We start from the raw sequence: 23,916 nt of genomic DNA, 5'->3' as shown, positions 1-23,916 counted from the left end.
GAATCCCATGAGGATGTTGTCAGTGATATACTACGCTGACTTCGGCAACACAGATTTGCCCCCTATTAACCGATGCCACTTGAATCTTGTAAAATTAATTATTATATTTAATTAAAATACTTAATTGATTTGATTATTTTGTTATATATGGTTATTAAAACTGATTTTTTAAATAAGTAAATTAAACATTTTCAACAGCAGTACCTAGGAAATTCCTTGTGTAGATTTAACGGGTCGCCATTGATGTGTTATTTTTCGCTATTTTTTCTCTCGATTTTATTTTTTGTCAACGGTAGATCGGGGAGGAGGGCTCTAACTTCCATTGACTCCACCAAATCATGTGACCACAAAAACACTGCTATAATGTGCGTGTCAGAGCAAGTCGCCGGAACCTAGAATTAATAACGGCGTCTGAATGTATGGACGGATAAATAAAAAATATCGGCGGTATTATCACGGTGAACGTGCGTAGTGTTGCTGGTTCCAACGACCACATGGACTATATATACTGGTTCTGCCATGTTGGATTTCAACTCTAAGTGTGACCACTTGTAGACAAAGACAACGCCGCAGACTTCTCCTGGAATTTACACCTGGACTGGCATTGGATATGATAACATATATGACATAGTCTAAAATTTAGGAGGTGTACAGAGTATCGAGCGACGGGGTCAACAACTTCCGTGATTTCACGTCCACTATGTGCACGTCAGTGTCAAAAGGAGAGAAAAATAAATACAATATGGCCGGTGTGGTGGACGATTGTGTGGTTACCTGAACGACTTAAGCATATAGATTTTTGGACAATACAAAGAACTGAAAACAAACCGCGTTGAAAAATAGCATAAAAAACGTTTCAAAATAGCGCAGGTTTGGTGAATGTGGAGATATCAGCTTGGTTGTAAGTCCACATGTGTAGAATGGAACAAGACTTTCACCCCCAGTTCAACCTGGTGTATATAGCTATCCGAATACAGTAGGTAAGTTCTGTAAGTTCGAATTCCTACTACCACACAGACTGGGACAGACAGGTCGTAAACTGGCTATTTGACATCAACTATTCCATATAGTAGACATATTCCGGTAATATAGTGAGACATAGAATAAGAAACAATTTTTCAAAAATATGCATAGAATTTCAATAACAATTGAACATTGAATTAGATATGTTTATTATTCCAATTTATGGCATGGAGACTCGGTAGTTGTGCGCCTATTGTGCGAGAGTCCAGGGGCGCTTAAATTAAAATGAACACGTGCCTAAAACTAGGTTCAGAATTGTAGCACATTTGCATGACCCATTTATTTTGTAAAATAATGAAACGCCCTTATTTCGAATCGTTTCGTTATGGCTAAACTTTTCAATCTTGCTCACGGACTTTGTGTACACATATGGCGCGTGTAATTAACAGTTACAATTAATACCATTAATGAGCACTTAATTGTTACTTCCCAGGCTGCTAATCTCGTTAAGCTATGTGTAAATATTGAATTTACTAAGTATATATAATCCGGTCTGTGTGCTTGGTATTATGCACATGGTCGGGTCGCTGGATGTCAGGCAAGAATCGCGCATAGAAAACATGGGTGTCGAGTATTCACTATATATTCGCTAGACGAGCTGTATACCATAACAGCCATATATTGAAAAAATATCTTTATATAATGTTTGAAATAAATAGTATATGCTTACCTGCACCGAGTCAACTCTGTTAGTGTACTAAGCAAACAACTGTGCAGATTCGGCTAGGCTAATTTGCATAAATGTGTCAATTTTTAGCAAGCAGTGACCTAAATTTGAAACCTGCATCGATTGCTCGCATGTAATGTTGTTGACGGTCCACGTTCTGGAGAAATTGAGCATTTTGGAAAGATTATTGAGACGATATGGATGGCAAATTATATGAAAGCTCCGGGGTCGATGGGGACAGTCAGCGTACTCTTCATTACAGAAAGTTGAATTACGTTTTAAAAGAACGGGAATTTGAGCCGACACTTTGTTAACCCCTCGTCTTGCAGGTCACTGCGACTTTTTGCAAACACATTTCGGGGCAAGGGCTTAAAAGGGAAACGAAGTCTCGGTAGGATTCGAAGAGAACGCTCTGAAAGGAACATGGACAATAACGGAGCGAAACAAAACGAGTTGTAGAACTGTCGACTCTTTTATTTTATCCGTGCTAAGTGGCAAAGACAAATAATGCTGCACAGACAAACAAGGCGCTTCTTATAGGCACCAAATACGAGCTGAAACAATCACCACCTATAATATATTACTAAACGGGCCATGGATTACCAATTAAGGCTAAAGGAAATTGGCTAAAATTACCCAATTTTTACAAAAATAATAATACTTCATTTATTTGTCGTGTCAAGGGAAGCAACTTGAAGGGCGGGGCAGCTGTTGACAGCGTGAATCTTGGACATCAAGGCGCCACAACTGCTAGTCACATTTTGCAGTCGGCGAACAAAAGTGCGTTGGTGATACGATCATGGCATACTACAAGAAAGCCAGCCCAGTCATACGAGGGTTACTGCCATCGATGTGGGGGTTTCGTGTGATCACGTTTCATCTGAGTTATCTCATGTGACGGCGGATACTTTTTTTACCAACCGCCCTTCAACTGGCGGTAATTTCAAACACTTTTATAATCCATAAATGTTGTACAGCAAAAATATTGGAAAAATATATATATAAATCTGCAGAAACTGTATGACTTGACATTACGTCATTGTCGCTACTGCGCAGTCTCATGGATGACAACAACTGTCAACGTTCCTTTCATATGTAAACGATTTTACCAATGAAGTTCTCTCTTTTTCTGTTTTAAAAAAGCACTACAAAAGCCATGAAGTTAATGATGAATGTAAATAATAAATACTGCAATAAGGGAATAAAATATGGTTACCCCTTCTTATTCTCTTTTTCTAACTAGGACTCTTGCCAGGCAAGTATATACAATTTATATACAAATGATCATATATAAGGACTAAACAGTGATAACCATACAAACAATGTTTATGACTGTACGTGTTACAGAAATTAAAACAAAAAAAAGATATATATATGTATAATATATATATATTAAGATTCTTTGAGATTATGAGTGCACTTAAAATGTTTGTATTTTAACGGTAGCACCTAACAAGATTCAGTTAGCTTTGTGTTGCACTGATCTGATCTGTAGTATTGAGTATTGGAAGAAATCATACTCCTCATAACGACTGGCCAAGTAACGTTCATGTCCAATACACATTCAGACAAAACATTTTGAGCTCAAAGTCTCTGGAATATTACTAGTCTGATACTACTTGCTTTAACATTTTAGGCAACTCAAAATAGTTTATATTCAATCGTTTTTTTTATTAAAAGTAATCTTATTGTAGGTTTTGTCATGAATTACTCTAGCAAGACATTTCTATTGATGAATCAAGGCCCAGTTAAATTTCACGGCTAAACAAAATAAACAGTAGCTACAAACATCTCACCTTTTTCTATTTTTAATCTGAATTTTGTTTGTACACTGATGGGGGTAGCGTCAAATTAAAAAAAAGGTGAGAGAAAAATATTTTTAAAAAAATGTGTGTCAAATATGTTGTTTATACAAGTGTGCAATATGGTGTTGGTTACCAATATTACACTATCTCATAAAGTCATCTGACTATAACTTAACTCTGTCTGCTGCTTCAGAAAATTGCTGATTATTCTTAATTGTAGAAAAAGAAATAGCATATTAAAATGCACCCACTAGCTTATATAAAATGTTGTTTGCCATCATAGGATATTTAGTTTACTCAAAGTGTTTATAGTTATACTATGGACAACAAAACACAGCATGTAGTTTTTTTTTAAATAATTACATCAAGGGGGAAAAAACTTCTTTTTGATGCGTCTCACGGCACATACAACAATGTCATAGAAGTACTCTTTTTAATCCAATGTCATGAGGCTGACAAGTTTGCCGAGCATACCGTTGCTTATGTTCACATGGATACAATCCATAGATTGAATATAACAAGCTCCTTTTCGCCACGACTACAACCTCAGCCTGGCTTAGGTTTTTTGTACACAGCAGTAGAATAAGTGACGATGTAAGCAGGTCTCAGTCTCCCTTGTCGGGTTTATTGTTATGATTTCTGTTCCGTCGTCGTTGGCGTTTAGCTAGCTTCTTCAAGTTATCGGTCTCATTATGAGAATCAGAGTACCTTTTACATTTGCACGACCGCACTGTTTTTATTCTGTATGTCCGCGTGTTGCCGTTTGAACATTGCAGGTGTACTCTCTTGTAGCGTTCCTCGTCATTCACACACCTCCATTCCCTTGTTTTTGTTCGTCCCCAAACTTTTGTGTAATCGGAATAAAATGGCAAAATCCTTGTCGGGACACATTCACCCGCGCACACAACTTCTGCGATGGGTTTTTTAGACGTGCAGAACCCGTCAGAAATATATCGTTTGGATCTAAGCTCTGTGCAGCCTACCTGCAAGTCGTCTACAGAAAAAGATAAAATGTATTAAAATGCAGTTTATACTTGCGTCAACAGAACAGTACAATGTAGAGATGCATACAGTAATACAGTGTTATGTTATTTTACTTCGAATAATTGTGAGTTTACGAAAAATAAAAAAAAATGTCCGTTTTAAACAGGTGATTTTACGGACAGAGAGCAGGCAGAGATTATAGTGTGTGTTTTTTTATTTTAGCGTGGGCGGATGACACTCATTGACCGTCTAATACTACGTATATGCGTCACAACAAATCACTGACGTCTTGTCCATGCCAATTCTAAAATTAGTAACGCTGAAAACTCGTGGGCGAATCAAGTAAACTTGTTTAAAAGCCGGGCTCTAATCGCGACTGCGTGCAGTTGCATGGTTTGAAAAGAAGAAAAGCCATTGCACAGTGTTTAGTTGCGTCTTCTTTGTTTACATTACTTGGTACATGGTCAAAGGGTGTGAACGGCTTCCCAACGTTCTGATTAGTCACTCGTAAATTACCGCCCGCTGATCGGCACGGATAAAATTAATAAAATCTGAAACAACGGAGGTAAAATAAAGAAAACAACAGGCAGTGCAGTTACCTGGACTGTAAGGTACGAACGCTTCATCGCTCGTATCAATGGGTCTATTGGTTCTGTTGTATATGGACTGGTCTTGCGTCAACTCCGGTGCTACGCCGTGGCCATTCCGCGTGTCCTCTCTGTCTATTGCTACACTATAACATAGTACTACCCGACATATCACCACTGCAATAACCAAATAACCCTTCGATGGAGGCATTGCTCCTGTAACACAACGGGAGAAGGAATTATAACAGCGTGTTTTGCTACTGTGCAAGGATGGCCAGGTATAGAAAGCGCGGGAAATGACTAGCAGCCTGAGTGACAATGAAAACACCAAGTGAATTCAACGGGGGCGGGGTCACATGCTGTCAATCATCGTGTTTTGGCAGAGTTAAAGATGACGTAGCTACCTGTCGGATCGCAAACCAATGGCGGGTGAGCAGTCACGTTATCGCTTGGTCCTGTAATAAACTTAGTTGATAGACAACGCGCAAACAATGCATCCATTGGTGAAGGGGCGGGACGCTCGTCACAGGGATGACAGCTGACACGACACTATGACCCGAAAGACAACGAAATGGGAAGGCGATCTCCTTACAGTCACATGCAAATTACAGCACAAATCCTTTTACTCGGCTAAAAAGGGGAGGGCAAGTTGGATCTTTGGCAAAGGCTAAGCTAAATTCATGACTATAATGTGGGTTGATGCGTATGTTTGGAAAGCACGCCCAAAAATACTTGTGGTTAACCACTTTTATAAACTTTTTTTTTTAATTCAAACTTTTGGAATGGTGCCAAAAATCGTGTAATTACTTTAATTACGTTCACGTGCGAATTTGACAGGCAAGTTTTAGCTGAAACCGTGCAGCAGGCGAGCGTAATATGCTGGTCGTATCTTTATCCATTTTACTGCCTTGTCAACAAGGTAGCTCACTCGACTCGTAAATTTCTCAGTACTCGACTGTCTTCCATAGTTCGTCTTCGTTTTACTGCGTAATATGGGACAAAAGGCAGTTTGTTTTCATTGAGTTGAAGCTCTGCCCTTTATTATATATCTCCCCGCCCATCGATAAGTTCAATTTTGTAAGTACAGAGCAATATTATCACCGACACTAACTGTTCCCAGCCACCACCTACACCCTAAAAGCGAGCCGCCCTTGTACGTGCGCCAACATAATACACCCGCATTTATTTACAAACATGCTCGGTACTTATCATAAACAACATAACCAACATAGGCACAATAATTATAATAAAATATAAACATGTGCAAAATGAACACACTGGAGAATTGTCGCCTGCTACTTCCACAGCGAAAGGGGCCATAGTTAAAGCAATCGTCAAAAACATCAATTGAGGCAACCAATCAATGGATGTTCTATATATAGAGCTGCCACGACATAGACACCGCGAAATAAGTGTTCCTTGGCGATCTACCTGTCCAGTGTAGTATTATCAATGATGTCATTTTATCCGGCATTTTTAGTCGCCGTATAAAACTACCCTTATCACGATGGCCCGACCAAGGTCACCGTCCCAACAAAAAAAAAAAAAACACAGGCATTTCTCTCATAACACAACCTCTCAATTGACTACCTGAGCGGAATAGAAGAAGAAAAAACTATCACTAAAAACTACTAGTGTTACCAACCTGAAGTTAAACGTGACAACAGGCGGATATTCGAATGGGCTGAACCCGTGTTCTCACACCCGTTACAGTGTAGCCAAGGCGTCGTGTGGTCACACCACTGTCATGCCAGACACACATGCTATATTCATGCCGAATCGCCGGCAAAGTGGACGAAATTACCTTGAATAGGACGAAATCTGGCGCCAGAAAAGTGAAGGTAGAGTTTGGGGCGCTACGTGTGGCAGAGAGGCCCTGGATACTATCGCAGAGACATGTTACGACATGTACGGGCCTGATCAAATTGGAAGACGGCAGATGACATGACCACTGCCACTATAGTATAGCCTTCAAAAACTTTAAACACGACAACGACTTGTTCAACGTTCCCACCAAACATCATGTGAAGAGAGCTACTAACCAACCGACCATCGACAAACCGGATGTCAGAAAAAAATATTTCCCTAAGTCGGAACGAAAAGTTCCCTTTCGAACACCCGTACACACAATCGGCGTTTCTACAACATTTCGACGAAAATTGGTACTTTAATCGTGTTTCTGTCGTCATATAGCGATCTAAATCAATGTAGTTTTACCTGGTTTGTGTACTGGTACAACGTTGCTTGGTACCCACTACAGAAACTTTCCGATGTAAAGTTGTCGTCTGTTTCATACACACCGGTTAATGTTTCCAAGGTCGCTGAGCACCCAAGAACAAAATTCACTTCGAATGAGTGCAGTTTCCCATTGTTATTGACAGGTTTAAAAAGAGGAGTGACCCACAGAATCACTGTTCGAACAGCGCAATCGTGTTTTGCATACAGATAGCTGTACGCGTGTAAAAGCCAGTTAGAAGAAAAGGGGGTCACATGTACCACTCCGATGGCAACTGGAAACCCTAGGTAGAAACCGCACCGGGCCTCAGTTTTCATATGACGTCATCGTGATGCAAGCACAACAACGTTAATTTCCATTCTTACAACATTAATGAACCGTGCAATACAATCTATCAAATCGGAAAAGGGACAATATGCCAAGCATAGCACTATTTTCTTTTCAAGGACACTCGCAACTGATCACCCGTCCCCCAGTTTTAGTTGACAACACCTTTCGTCACATCCGTGGATGCAGTTTCAGATAGTGTCATATTTTTGTAATGTACTGAAGTGACCCCAATACTCGTAGGTAATGTAAACAAGCCCGGAAACGCATACAGAGCCCCTCTGTTCAAAGCATGAAGAATAGCTGGGGACCAACCCATAGTATTCTAAATCCATGCGGTATATTGAACACAAATCATTCAGCATTAGGTACAAAATTAAGCCCCTGGACAAAACGTCATGTCATCTTAGCTGCCAACAAAATGACAAATGGACATCGTACATTACAGATGTTCAAAGCATATCAAATGCGTTAAACACACAAATACTGCCTCTATACAGACTGCTGTACTGACACAGGTGTATCCATATCCACGTGTATCTTCATGTATCATTAAAACCTAAAGTAAATGTTAAATAGTTTGTATAACCCAATTCATATATTAACATTTTCTTCTATACATTGATTTTCTAACTTATTTTTTAATTAATTAATTTTTAATTGAGCTTTAATCTTACTTTTCTGTTTCACAGTAGTTGCCATGACAATGACACAAGCTGTTCAAAATATTAGTCATACAACCCTTTCATGTTGTGTATTAAATAATAATACCATGCAATACCTAGGTGACTTGTGCAATTCTTAGATTCCTAGGCAAAACAAATACATTTGTTGTTGTTTACCATCCGGTATTTTACAATGCATTGAATTATATTTTCTCATTTCATAAATAACGTGTCACAAACCAAAGACAATAAAAAAGTTGTCTTTGCGCAAACAATCCAAATATGACAAGATTGTCAACTTTTGTCTGTTTAATTTTACTAGCATACATCAGTGGAACGCGACTATTGGCAGCAGTCAGTCACCTGACTGAGCAACTATTGGTAGAGGTTAGTCACCTGACTGAGCAACTATTGGTAGAGATTAGTCACCTGACTGAGCAACTATTGGTAGAGGTTAGTCATCTGACTGTGCAACTATTGGTAGAGGTTAGTCACCTGACTGTGCAAACTATTGGTAGAGGTTAGTCACCTGACTGAGCAACTATTGGTAGAGGTTAGTCACCTGACTGAGCAACTATTAGTAGAGGTTAGTCACCTGACTGAGCAACTATTGGTAGAGGTTAGTCACATGACTGAGCAACTATTGGTAGAGGTTAGTCACCTGACTGTGCAACTATTGGTAGAGGTTAGTCACCTGACTGAGCAACTATTGGTAGAGGTTAGTCACCTGACTGTGCAAACTATTGGTAGAGGTTAGTCACCTGACTGTGCAACTATTGGTAGAGGTTAGTCACCTGACTGAGCAACTATTAGTAGAGGTTAGTCACCTGACTGAGCAACTATAGGTAGAGGTTAGTCACATGACTGAGCAACTATTGGTAGAGGTTAGTCACCTGACTGCAACTATTGGTAGAGGTTAGTCACCTGACTGTGCAACTATAGGTAGAGGTTAGTCACCTGACTGAGCAACTATTGGTAGAGATTAGTCACCTGACTGAGCAACTATTGGTAGAGGTTAGTCACCTGACTGTGCAACTATTGGTAGAGGTTAGTCACCTGACTGTGCAAACTATTGGTAGAGGTTAGTCACCTGACTGAGCAACTATTGGTAGAGGTTAGTCACCTGACTGAGCAACTATTGGTAGAGGTTAGTCACCTGACTGAGCAACTATTGGTAGAGGTTAGTCACCTGACTGTGCAACTATTGGTAGAGGTTAGTCACCTGACTGTGCAACTATTGGTAGAGGTTAGTCACCTGACTGTGCAACTATTGGTAGAGGTTAGTCACCTGACTGAGCAACTATTGGTAGAGGTTAGTCACCTGACTGAGCAACTATTGGTAGAGGTTAGTCACCTGACTGAGCAACTATTGGTAGAGGTTAGTCACATGACTGAGCAACTATTGGTAGAGGTTAGTCACCTGACTGTGCAACTATTGGTAGAGGTTAGTCACCTGACTGTGCAACTATAGGTAGAGGTTAGTCATCTGACTGAGCAACTATTGGTAGAGGTTAGTCACCTGACTGTGCAAACTATTGGTAGAGGTTAGTCACCTGACTGAGCAACTATTGGTAGAGGTTAGTCACCTGACTGAGCAACTATTGGTAGAGGTTAGTCACCTGACTGAGCAAACTATTGGTAGAGGTTAGTCACCTGACTGTGCAACTATTGGTAGAGGTTAGTCACCTGACTGTGCAACTATTGGTAGAGGTTAGTCACCTGACTGTGCAACTATTGGTAGAGGTTAGTCACCTGACTGAGCAAACTATTGGTAGAGGTTAGTCACCTGACTGTGCAACTATTGGTAGAGGTTAGTCACCTGACTGAGCAAACTATTGGTAGAGGTTAGTCACCTGACTGTGCAACTATTGGTAGAGGTTAGTCACCTGACTGTGCAACTATTGGTAGAGGTTAGTCACCTGACTGAGCAACTAATGGTAGAGGTTAGTCACCTGACTGAGCAACTATAGGTAGAGGTTAGTCACCTGACTGTGCAAACTATTGGTAGAGGTTAGTCACCTGACTGAGCAACTATTGGTAGAGGTTAGTCACCTGACTGTGCAACTATAGGTAGAGGTTAGTCACCTGACTGAGCAACTATTGGTAGAGGTTAGTCACCTGACTGAGCAACTATTGGTAGAGGTTAGTCACCTGACTGTGCAACTATAGGTAGAGGTTAGTCACCTGACTGTGCAACTATAGGTAGAGGTTAGTCACCTGACTGAGCAACTATTGGTAGAGGTTAGTCACCTGACTGAGCAACTATTGGTAGAGGTTAGTCACCTGACTGTGCAACTATTGGTAGAGGTTAGTCACCTGACTGTGCAAACTATTGGTAGAGGTTAGTCACCTGACTGAGCAACTATTGGTAGAGGTTAGTCACCTGACTGAGCAACTATTGGTAGAGGTTAGTCACCTGACTGTGCAACTATTGGTAGAGGTTAGTCACCTGACTGAGCAACTATTGGTAGAGGTTAGTCACCTGACTGTGCAAACTATTGGTAGAGGTTAGTCACCTGACTGAGCAACTATTGGTAGAGGTTAGTCACCTGACTGAGCAACTATTGGTAGAGGTTAGTCACCTGACTGTGCAAACTATTGGTAGAGGTTAGTCACCTGACTGTGCAACTATAGGTAGAGGTTAGTCACCTGACTGAGCAACTATTGGTAGAGGTTAGTCACCTGACTGAGCAACTATTGGTAGAGGTTAGTCACCTGACTCAAGGAAACATTATTATAACTGGTAAGTTTTTGCTATCCAGTGCAGACTATTGTTATATTAAAGATGCAATATGGAGAAAAATAAGTTATTTTTAATATTATTAGATACAGCATGTTGAGAACGAAATGAATCATGATTCTTGAAAAATAAAAAAACACTGCTAACACATTCATAACAATCAACACACCTGCCTTGTTCATTGAACAAATACATAGATGTATGCTAAAAAAATAATGTTTTAAGTTTGTGGTAAATAATAATCCAATGTATTCATGAACATACAGCATCCAACAGCAGTATCCAAAATTACATGTTTTTATTTTTATAATGCATCTTCAAGGACTCGTGAGTAATTAATTGTCACAGCGCCCTCTAGTGATATACATCTGCCATTACTGGTCTTTTGTTGTTACATTCACAATAGTCCTTGAATGGCTGATGATATTTTTTTTTTGGTAATAACAAAATATCAAATATATAGTGAGATTAAAATAAAGTATATGAAATGTATAATATTTTAATCAGATTAAATACATGTAATACTTTTTATTATTTCATTAGTATTTGAATCTTAATCTAAACCAATTGACACATTAGTAATAAAAAAAAACAAGTTTAAATACACAAATTTCACGTAAACAAGCGCTAAATGTATTTTACAATGTGTTGCATACCTCCAGTGTGACCCACATAACTGTGACATCATCATGTGAGTCCCATACCAAACTGTGGCATTTGGATAACAGTAGCAAAGTTTGGGAGAAATCTCAATAAAATCAGATGTATTGTAAGGTTGGTATTTTTTGTTTGTTATTATTTTGACTATCCGATTTCACGATTACCTTAACTTCAAAAAGTAAATAAATATTAAATTACAATAAATAAAACAATAAGACCAAACTAGGATCATATTTTAAGCAGATTGGTTTGGAAGCAATCATTTGTATGCAAAATAAGAAAAATCTTCATTAAATTTAATTTCTAATTTTAAAGTAGTCAGAAAATGTTTGAAGTATCTGTTAAGTTGCAAGACTAGTCAGCCAACAGTTTTAAACAATCTGACTGAGTTTGAAAACATGTTTTATTCTCATTGACAACTGAACTGTTGCCCGACTACATTTGGTCATGTAATGTCACGTTTATTAGCAACTGATGCAAACTGAATCACAATGTAAAAGTAGGATTCTCTCATTAGTAAGTGGTTCTAATCAACTAATCTAATCAATTTTGAGTCAATACAAAGCTACTTACAAGATTGTGCCTGATTGGCTACCCAACACTAACACCTAATAGGCAGACTAATCTGATTGGCTACCAACACTAACACCTAATAGGCAGACTAATCTGATTGGCTACCCACACAAACACCTAATAGGCAGACTAATCTGATTGGCTACCAACACTAACACCTAATAGACAGACTAATCTGATTGGCTACCAACACTAACACCTAATAGGCAGACTAATCTGATTGGCTACCCACACAAACACCTAATAGACAGACTAATCTGATTGGCTACCAACACAAACACCTAATAGACAGACTAATCTGATTGGCTACCAACACTAACACCTAATAGGCAAACTAATCAGGTATCAGTTTGTTTGTTGACAGGTTGCTTGTATTTAGGCTTTGACTGAACTGTACAATTCTGTTGAATACTGGACAGTGATTATAAAGCATACATAAACAAAGAATCATGTAATGAGACTTTATAAGAATTTCCCACAATGCAACATGTGATCACATTTAGCGACGTAAATTTGCTGCTTATTAATATACCATTTTCACTTTTGTGCTGAAGGGTAACAGTAACAGCAAGAGCAAGAAGGTGTCTCTGTCAAGCAGTATGACCAGAGGCGGCGACACGAAATTTTGCATAAGGGGGCGAGATCTGAAATCTAGACCCTCTGAAACACTATTTCCTGCATTTTGAGGGGCACAAAGGGTTTCAGCTTGATTTTTTCTGGTGGGTGACTGCCCCCTCTGCACCCCTGGTGCCTTCGCCACCGAGTATGATCGATATACTGCGGGTCTTGAAAGAAGGTGTTGCTGTCAAGTAGTATGACTGATATGATGAAGGTATCGCTGCAGCAGGTAAGGCACTGTCATCAGAACTGTGTATATTCTACTCCCACTTCTCTGTTCCCTTATTGATTCATACCCACATTGTGCACACTGCATGCCATAAGCACTGCTGATCATAACTATTGTCGCTATTACCAAACATTACACAGAATATTTATAATGGTTTTATAATGGTTTACAATCTTGCATGTAGAGGTGTAACCTTTTAGATGAACTTTAAAACTAGTCGATATCAAGATGTGAACGTTTGATGTGGTGTGAACCCTCTATTCTAATGACAGTGCTGAGTTTAATTGTCACTAGTTTGGCAAGACATGACACTAATCAAGCTTTGTCACTGCATTTCAGATCATACTAGGAGCTGACCTGTGTTTGGTGGACAGTACAGGCTTCGTATAAACATCTGTTAATAGACCAACCACTCCAGATCATGTAGAATTATGACAGGTCACCATGGAAACAAATGGTCAACAAAAATCTAGTTCTTTTAAGTATAAAACATATAATCTCAGCAGGTGGTCTGTTTAGTTCATGTGATCAACCCTTTGATGTAACCTTTCACATAAACTAAACTGGTTTATAGGCCAATTACACAACACTTTAAATTCTAAAAAAAATAGTTATAAAATATTTCCTCTACATTCACTCCCTGCAATTACCCATAATTCATGACTGGCTTGTCTCAATTTATAACATAATATTTTTGTAGCTTAACTACATGCTATGAACTGCCATTTGCCATTTGCTGTTTATGGTCACATGACAATGTAGAGCATGATCATTGGGTGCCTAAATAAACTCACCAAAAGTAAATTCTTAATTCCCTTGTATTTTGATATATATTTTGATGTGTAGATGTGTTTAAATTTGAAATTTAGTTGTCAGCAGCTACAAGTATGAAGGCCTCTTTGGCTGGGCTGCTGGCTCACTTACAGTGGGTTCGAGTAGCATGCCAATAAAACGTCTGATCATAACGAGGTGTCACTTTATCATTGGAGTGTTTTTCAAGAGCTCGTATTTAGGGTAACAAACTTGAGGTCCAAAGGTTGTATTCAGTTCTTTTGCTATCAAGGATCAGAATAAGGATGACCTCTCCCTGGGGGAATTAGGTCAAAGGTCAAAATAAAGATGACCTCCCTGGAAGAATTAGGTCAAAGGTCAAAATAATGATGATCTCTCCCTAAGGGATTTATGTCAAAGTAACAAATGATTCTATATGATAGACTGCAACAAATCTACTTGACTAATATATCCTCACGGTGTCAATTAAACTTTGGGGCACAACAATATCACATCGCTTTTTGAAGTCACATTCACTTTAGTTACTACCTTTGTGTGTGCAATCAAATGCACGCATGTTGCTATAGTAACAAAGAAGTGATATCAATCATAAATAGTCATGACGACTGCACTGCAGCATGTATATGCAGTATTTTCCACAATGCTGTGTTGTATTCAAAGCAAAATGACAACCTGTGAAGTTTTAATATTGAGTTAAAACTACCTTACTTTATTGCTGTTGACCACACAACCATTGCTGTTGACCACAGAATATCATTGCTGTTGACCACACAATATCATTGCTGTTGACCACACAACCATTGCTGTTGACCACACAATATCATCATTGCTGTTGACCACACAATATCATTGCTGTTGACCACACACAATATCATTGCTGTTGACCACACAATATCATTGCTGTTGACCACATGTACATGCCACTCATACCACAAAATTGCACAGTCCATCAGGTTGGTGAATAATATAGATGAATATATCAAAGTTATTTACACCCTATCCAACCTGTACATGCCACCCATACCACAAAATGGTACAATCCATCAGGTTGGGGAATAATATAGATGAATATATCACAGTTATTCACACCCTATCCAACCTGTACATGCCACCCATACCACAAAATGGTACAGTTCATCAGGTTGGGGAATAATATAGATGAATATATCACAGTTATTCACACCCTATCCAACCTGTACATGCCACCCATACCACAAAATTGTACAATCCATCAGGTTGGGGAATAATATAGATGAATATATCACCGTAATTCACACCCTTTCCAACCTGTACATGCCACCCATACCACAAAATGGTACAGTTCATCAGGTTGGGGAATAATATAGATGAATATATCACAGTTATTCACACCCTATCCAACCTGTACATGCCACCTATACCACAAAATGGTACAATCCATCAGGTTGGGGAATAATATAGATGAATATATCACAGTAATTTACACCTTATCCAACCTGTACATGCCACCCATACCACAAAATGGTACAATCCATCAGATTGGGGAATAATATAGATGAATATATCACAGTAATTTACACCCTCATCCAACATGTACATGCCACCCATACCACAAAATGGTACAATCCACCAGGTTGAGGAATAATATAGATGAAAATATCACAGTTATTTACACCCTATCCAACCTGTACATGCCACCCATACCACAAAATGGTACAATCCATCAGATTGGGGAATAATATAGATGAATATATCACAGTAATTTACACCCTCATCCAAAATGTACATGCCACCCATACCACAAAATGGCACAATCCATCAGGTTGGGGAATAATATAGATGAATATATCACAGTTATTTACACCCTATCCAACCTGTCCATGCCACCCATACCACAAAATTGTACAATCCATCAGGTTGGGGAATAATATAGATGAATATATCACCGTAATTCACACCCTTTCCAACCTGTACATGCCACCCATACCACAAAATGGTACAGTTCATCAGGTTGGGGAATAATATAGATGAATATATCACAGTTATTCACACCCTATCCAACCTGTACATGCCACCTATACCACAAAATGGTACAATCCATGAGGTTGAGGAATAATATAGATGAAAATATCACAGTTATTTACACCCTATCCAACCTGTACATGCCACCCATACCACAAAATGGTACAATCCATCAGATTGGGGAATAATATAGATGAATATATCACAGTAATTTACACTCCCATCCAACATGTACATGCCACCCATACCACAAAATGGCACAATCCATCAGGTTGGGGAATAATATAGATGAATATATCACAGTTATTTACACCCTATCCAACCTGTCCATGCCACCCATACATCAAAATGGTACAGTCCATCAGATTGGGGAATAATATAGATGAATATATCACTGTTATTTACACCTTATCCAACCTGTACATGCCACCCATACCACAAAATTGTACAATCCATCAGGTTGGGGAATAATATAGATGAATATATCACCGTAATTCACACCCTATCCAACCTGTACATGCCACCCATACCACAAAATGGTACAGTCCATCGGATTCCGGAATAATATAGATGAATATATCACAGTTATTTACAGCCTATCCAACATGTACATGCCACCCATACCACAAAATGGTACAATCCATCAGGTTGGGGAATAATATAGATGAATATATCACAGTAATTTACACCCCCATCCAACATGTACATATGCCACCCATACCACAAAATGGTACAATCCATCAGATTGGGGAATAATATAGATGAATATATCACAGTAATTTACACCCCCATCCAACATGTACATGCCACCCATACCACAAAAATGGCACAATCCATCAGGTTGGGGAATAATGTAGATGAATATATCACAGTTATTTACACCCTATCCAACATGTACATGCCACCCATACCACAAAAATGGCACAATCCATCAGGTTGGGGAATAATATAGATGAATATATCACAGTTATTTACACCCTGTCCAACCTGTACATGCCACCCATACCACAAACTGGTACAATCCACCAGGTTGGGGAATAATATAGATGAATATATCACAGTTATTTACACCCTATCCAACCTGTACATGCCACCTATACCACAAAATGGTACAGTCCATCAGATTGGGGAATAATATAGATGAATAAATCAGTTATTTACACCCTATCCAACCTGTTCATGCCACCCATACCACAAAACGGTACAATCCATCTGGTTGGGGAATAATATAGATGAATATATCAGTTATTTACACCCTATCCAACCTGTACATGCCACCCATACCACAAAATGGTACAGTCCATCAGGTTGGGGAATAATATAGATGAATATATCACAGTAATTTACACCCCCATCCAACATGTACATGCCACCCATACCACAAAATGGTACAATCGATCAGATTGGGGAATAACATAGATGAATATATCACAGTAATTTACACCCCCATCCAACATGTACATGCCACCCATACCACAAAATGGTACAGTCCATCAGGTTGAGGAATAATATAGATGAATATATCACAGTTATTTACACCCTATCCAACCTGTACATGCCACCCATACCACAAAATGGTACAACCCATCAGGTTTGGGAATAATATAGATGAATATATCACAGTTATTTACACCCTATCCAACCTGTACATGCCACCCACCCATACCACAAAATGGTACAATCCATCAGGTTGGGGAATAATATAGATGAATATATCACAGTAATTTACACCCTATCCAACCTGTACATGCCACCCATACCACAAAATGGTACAGTTCATCAGGTTGGGGAATAATATAGATGAATATATCACAGTTATTCACACCCTATCCAACCTGTACATGCCACCCATACCACAAACTGGTACAATCCACCAGGTTGGGGAATAATATAGATGAATATATCAGTTATTTACACCCTATCCAACCTGTTCATGCCACCCATACCACAAAACGGTACAATCGATCTGGTTGGGGAATAATATAGATGAATATATCACAGTTATTTACACCCTATCCTACCTGTACATGCCACCCACACCACAAAATTGTACAATCCATCAGGTTGGGGAATAATATAGATGAATATATCACAGTAATTTACACCCTATCCAACCTGTACATGGCGCCCATACCACAAAATGGTACAGTCCATCAGATTGGGGAATAATATAGATGAATATATCACAGTTATTTACACCCTATCCAACCTGTACATGCCACCCATACCATAAAATGGTACAGTCCATCAGGTTGGTAAATAATATAGATGAATATTTCACAGTAATTTACACCCCTATCCAACATGTACATGCCACCCATACCACAAAATGGTACAATCGATCAGATTGGGGAATAACATAGATGAATATATCACAGTAATTTACACCCCCATCCAACATGTACATGCCACCCATACCACAAAATGGTACAGTCCATCAGGTTGAGGAATAATATAGATGAATATATCACAGTTATTTACACCCTATCCAACCTGTACATGCCACCCATACCACAAAATGGAACAACCCATTAGGTTTGGGAATAATATAGATGAATATATCACAGTTATTTACACCCTATCCAACCTGTACATGCCACCCACCCATACCACAAAATGGTACAATCCATCAGGTTGGGGAATAATATAGATGAATATATCACAGTAATTTACACCCTATCCAACCTGTACATGCCACCCATACCACAAAATGGTACAGTTCATCAGGTTGGGGAATAATATAGATGAATATATCACAGTTATTCACACCCTATCCAACCTGTACATGCCACCCATACCACAAACTGGTACAATCCACCAGGTTGGGGAATAATATAGATGAATATATCAGTTATTTACACCCTATCCAACCTGTTCATGCCACCCATACCACAAAACGGTACAATCGATCTGGTTGGGGAATAATATAGATGAATATATCACAGTTATTTACACCCTATCCTACCTGTACATGCCACCCATACCACAAAATTGTACAATCCATCAGGTTGGGGAATAATATAGATGAATATATCACAGTAATTTACACCCTATCCAACCTGTACATGGCGCCCATACCACAAAATGGTACAGTCCATCAGATTGAGGAATAATATAGATGAATATATCACAGTTATTTACACCCTATCCAACCTGTACATGCCACCCATACCATAAAATGGTACAGTCCATCAGGTTGGTAAATAATATAGATGAATATTTCACAGTAATTTACACCCCTATCCAACATGTACATGCCACCCATACCACAAAATGGTACAATCGATCAGATTGGGGAATAACATAGATGAATATATCACAGTAATTTACACCCCCATCCAACATGTACATGCCACCCATACCACAAAATGGTACAGTCCATCAGGTTGAGGAATAATATAGATGAATATATCACAGTTATTTACACCCTATCCAACCTGTACATGCCACCCATACCACAAAATGGAACAACCCATTAGGTTTGGGAATAATATAGATGAATATATCACAGTTATTTACACCCTATCCAACCTGTACATGCCACCCACCCATACCACAAAATGGTACAATCCATCAGGTTGGGGAATAATATAGATGAATATATCACAGTTATTCACACCCTATCCAACCTGTACATGCCACCCATACCACAAAATGGTACAATCCATCAAGTTGGGGAATAATATAGATGAATATATCACAGTTATTCACACCCTATCCAACCTGTACATGCCACCCATACCACAAAATGGTACAATCCATCAGGTTGGGGAATAATATAGATGAATATATCACAGTTATTTACACCCTATCCAACCTGCACATGCCACCCATACCACAAAATGGTACAATCCATCAGGTTGGGGAATAATATAGATGAATATATCACAGTAATTTACACCCTGTGCAATGTGCAATCCACACCCAACGAACAAGTGTGAAAAGACTCAAATGTATAGACAATCAAAACGTTTCACTCTATATTTGTATAAATGTAGCAGGACTGAGCAGAACAATAGGTAGTAGAACTTAACCAAACTACAGGGGTGAAATGGTTAAGTTCGTGGGAACGTCACCAAATATACCAATTTTCTGTGATAAAGATAATAATAGTTATGTTTATACCTAAAATGGTCTTAAAAACTAAGCTGGCATTGTTCTTACTATTAATTAGATTTACCCAGTACCAGTATTATTAGTACATCTTCGCTATGGTTATGCCAGATAAGTGACATCAGAGTAGAGACAAGGAGTAGACAATATGAAGTGTTGTGTAATACATACATGATGATGATGATGATTACCCATTGCTAGTCACATTTCATTAAGGGTTAAACCATTAGAAATCATGCAAATGGCTAGAAGATTTGTTGCAGGTGTTGACATAGTCTAAAAAAGTTAAAGTTAAAAATGGAAAGTTATTGTGAAAACAAATGTTTGATGCATGATTGATTAAGTAGATATAGTGGGCAGTGGTATTGTTCAATTGAATTTGAAACATTCAAGTTTTCAGACTTGGGAAGGGGAGCAAAGAACTGATAGTTCATCTAGGGTTCAAACTATTTCTACATTCCATATCAAAGAATGCCGTCTGTGATCCAGTTTTCATCAATGAGTGATTGATATTGATTAAGGTAGAGGACATACTCATTATTTTTGAGAAAATTGGTCATAAATTTATTTATTGCTTTTGTGTACAATCACAGACATAGTTGTATTATAACATGAAACAGCATTCTGTTGTGTCATACAGTACAGTACTGTATTGAAAATTTGTATTCCATCAATTTTTAAAACCCTGATTTTTTAAATAATTTGGAGTAACAAGAAGTATTTCATCAGTTAGTGGTAAAAGCATTACAATAATAAAGTACACTCATATGTAAGTTGGTGACCACAATTACAATTTATTGGAATGAATTGAATTTTATTAATAAATAGATTTCTGTCTTGAGCTCATAATCAGTTAAAGTGTGATTAAATGAAATAATTTATGACCAATTAGTCTTTTTGATGTAGGGGGAGGGTAGTGTTCTGGGTGGATTTCATTACGTGAAAGGGGTTCGAATGTGGGAGAGAGGCATTCAAAATGTGAAGGTCATTTATCATGTTGGATGGGACCCTAAAATTGTGGGTGCATTCAATATGTTAATTTGGCATTTAAAAAAAGGGGCACTCAAAATGGGAGAGGGTTTTAAAAGGTAGGAGCATTTATCATCTGACAAATTGCAAATTCGGGAGGGAGGTCCTTTTTCTGTCGAAGATCTACAATGACCGGAGCATGTAATTGCTATGAGCATGCACATGCTTATTTGTTATCTTTGACGGGTATTCAAAATGTGGAATGGCATTTAAGAAACAAAAAAATGTAAGGATTTAGAAAGTCGCAAGCATATATGGAATATATAGTGTGAGGGGCCATTCAAAATATGGAGAACATACATGAGGGGTGTTGAAAATAGCATTTTTTTAGTTCATGCATGTTTTGAGACAGTACCATGAAGAGTACGTAACCATGGTTACATGTTTCTGACTTCCAGTATTGAGGATGCTTAATACATATATCTACAAACATTGTTGATAAAAAAACAAAATTTCAATGTTTTACTTAAGTGTCACTTGTTTTTTTGATTACCATGGCAACAATATATTATTAACATACAAACTATACACTGAGAATACTGCAATCAATTGTGTATTGCATTATAGACATTTTTTTTAGAATGAAGTATCCTGGTGATTTTTGTTGGTGACAAAGTGATTTTTTTTTTTATTTTGAAAATAAATTTTATATATTAATTACCTAACAGCAGTTAATCAATGTTCAGAGACACGGGTGAATAGTAGCAAATCAATAAAACTGCTCTCTAAAAGAAAATGTTTAGAGAGAACAAAGGTCTGCATACTCTTTTGAATAATATAGAAAATCCTTGAAATCTAAGAAACATACAGCGGGAAAAACATCTCTGGCAAAACATGGTTTTATTTGTCAGTAAACAAACTTAAAGACACAAAACAGATTACTATTTTTGTAGACAGATTTCGAACTGAATCGAGATGACCTTTGACATACTTATCACTGGAATGCTGAATATTTGGCGTAAAAACTTGTTTACAGATTTGAGTTTGACAGAAGTGTTGACATGTAACTGGTACATATTGCTTTCAAATAATGCTCATTTACTGCAAAGTAAAATTTATATATTTTAAAAGTTTTATGAAAATTGTCACAGTGATCAGGTTAAAAATACTTGTGGCCTGGTATAAATTAAATATGTGTAGGTTGTATACCCGGGATTGCCAGTTCTTCATCTTTTTTAATATTTTGGAATTATCAATCTGTAACAGAAAATGTAGAACTCCTCTATTTTTGGAAATATACAACAATCTCGATGTCGCTTGGATCAAATTGTTGAATAAATGATCAGCAGTTTATTGCATTTATGAACCCTTCCTAATTACGGTTTTAAAATAAAATATATTTACAATAAATTCCACTGTCGAACATTATCATGCAGTACAAAATGTTAACATCGTTTTTAGAAAGTTTGCTGGAATCATAAACTGTGCTATGTCGCAAAGTTACAGAAAGTCAAGTACATTGGCGTTCACAAAATAATAACGGCATATTTGCTGGTGAAATAAATTTGTAAATAAATTACTTACTTGAAAAACGTAGTTCGAGACCCATTATCGTCATTGGTGCACTGGGCTCCAGTAGATGTAACAGGGATGCAACTAAATGATTGTTTGTCGTACGCGAGAGTACTGTGCCATCGTGGGCCTATCACAGTTGACTTTATTTACGTGCGGTACGTGATGATTGCCCACTCAGTATTTTCATAACAAAGACACGTTATGGATGTTATGATATAAAATATTATCGTTGAATGCATGCCAACGGAAGTGACGACAAACGAAATATAATTATGTGAGATAATACTTTGTTTCAGGTTATATGACCGCATGTTTGAGATATTTACCATGTGCAAGGTTACACATTCACTAATTTATAATTTACGCAAACTTCTCGTTCTATAAAGTACAATATACCTTTATGAATGATATTGGCACAACAACAAAGATTTTTACTTTATTTTTATTCATATAAATGTTAATAACAGTTTAATCAAACCAGCAAATCGACGAGTACGGGCGCAGATGTTAGAAATCCCTCATTTCAATTTGAAATGTGAAATTTATAAGTATTTATAAAGACGAACGGAATGCCCGTGTTCTACCCAGAGTATATACAGTAGTGTATTAGAAGCACTTGTTGCGGTTCGTGATTCGTTGTTGCCATGGATACGTTGAAAGAAGGTTGACGACGGGTACTCTTAAACAAAACACATATTGTGGCAATTTGCATACCAAATTAAAATTAAAAGAATATCAGTTTGAAATAACACAATATTTTGTATACAAATAACATTCTATGTAAGATGTCACCTCCTATAGTTGAATCAGACAAATGACTTTTTGTTCATCTCATACTGAAACATTGCTATACATTTTTTTATGAATGCATAGATGTGAGAGAATTTTGGGAATCATTATTTATGCTATGGGGAAACAAATTAAATCTACATAGATTTCTCGACCCTAAACAAAGCTGTTAGGTAAGGAATACAGATTACTCGTGCCTGCTAAACTCGTTATATTCGTGGTATGGAAGTATATATATCAGTGTAGGTAAGGAAAACAAAAGATAAACTTCATTGCTTGTAAAAGGTATGTTCAATACTTTCAAAAGATTAAATTGTACATAATACTGTCTGCAGGAGAAACAAGTTGGACTTGCATCAAGAAGTGGGGATAATTTCTTGAAATGTATTATGTAGATCCCTTCACAAAGACCACTGTAATGTCATCTTATTAGTAGTAATTACCAGGCATCTGTATATGCTATATAAACTGTGAAAGTATGCCCCAATAAAAAAATGTTTTAAATACAAAAAAGTTGATAGAGCGATATTTATATATTTTTTTGTTTTGTATAAACTATAAAA

General features: G+C 37.7%; 1 protein-coding gene and 1 long non-coding RNA gene across 6 annotated transcripts in view; one reads left to right on the top strand and one right to left on the bottom strand.

The window, feature by feature from the left end:
• The first annotated feature begins 236 nt into the window (after positions 1-236).
• Positions 237-14,079, top strand: LOC144354709 (uncharacterized). Of its 2 annotated transcripts, XR_014928079.1 has the most exons (4): positions 237-980; positions 8,617-8,780; positions 11,697-13,114; positions 13,454-14,079. It is a non-coding gene; the product is annotated as an uncharacterized LOC144354709 (long non-coding RNA). The 2 variants fall into 2 exon arrangements; XR_013421004.2 differs by lacking the exons at positions 237-980; positions 8,617-8,780 and having other exon boundaries at positions 10,452-13,114.
• The window catches only part of LOC100313724 (sclerostin), a 58,598-nt gene continuing 36,825 nt past the window's right edge, over positions 2,144-23,916 (bottom strand). The window contains exons 1-3 of one of the 4 annotated variants that reach the window (XM_078010376.2): positions 7,284-7,590; positions 5,079-5,282; positions 2,144-4,489 (exon numbers count right to left, since the gene is read on the bottom strand). In XM_078010376.2, coding sequence (XP_077866502.1) covers positions 4,101-4,489; positions 5,079-5,277 — 588 coding nt within the window. In that variant the 5' untranslated portion in view covers positions 5,278-5,282; positions 7,284-7,590 and the 3' untranslated portion in view covers positions 2,144-4,100. 4 annotated transcript variants of the gene reach the window in all.

Source organism: Saccoglossus kowalevskii, chromosome 21 (genome assembly GCF_978046115.1).
Source record: "Saccoglossus kowalevskii chromosome 21, keSacKowa6.1, whole genome shotgun sequence".
NCBI lineage: Eukaryota > Metazoa > Hemichordata > Enteropneusta > Harrimaniidae > Saccoglossus > Saccoglossus kowalevskii.
This window is presented reverse-complemented; position numbering and strand designations above follow the sequence as displayed.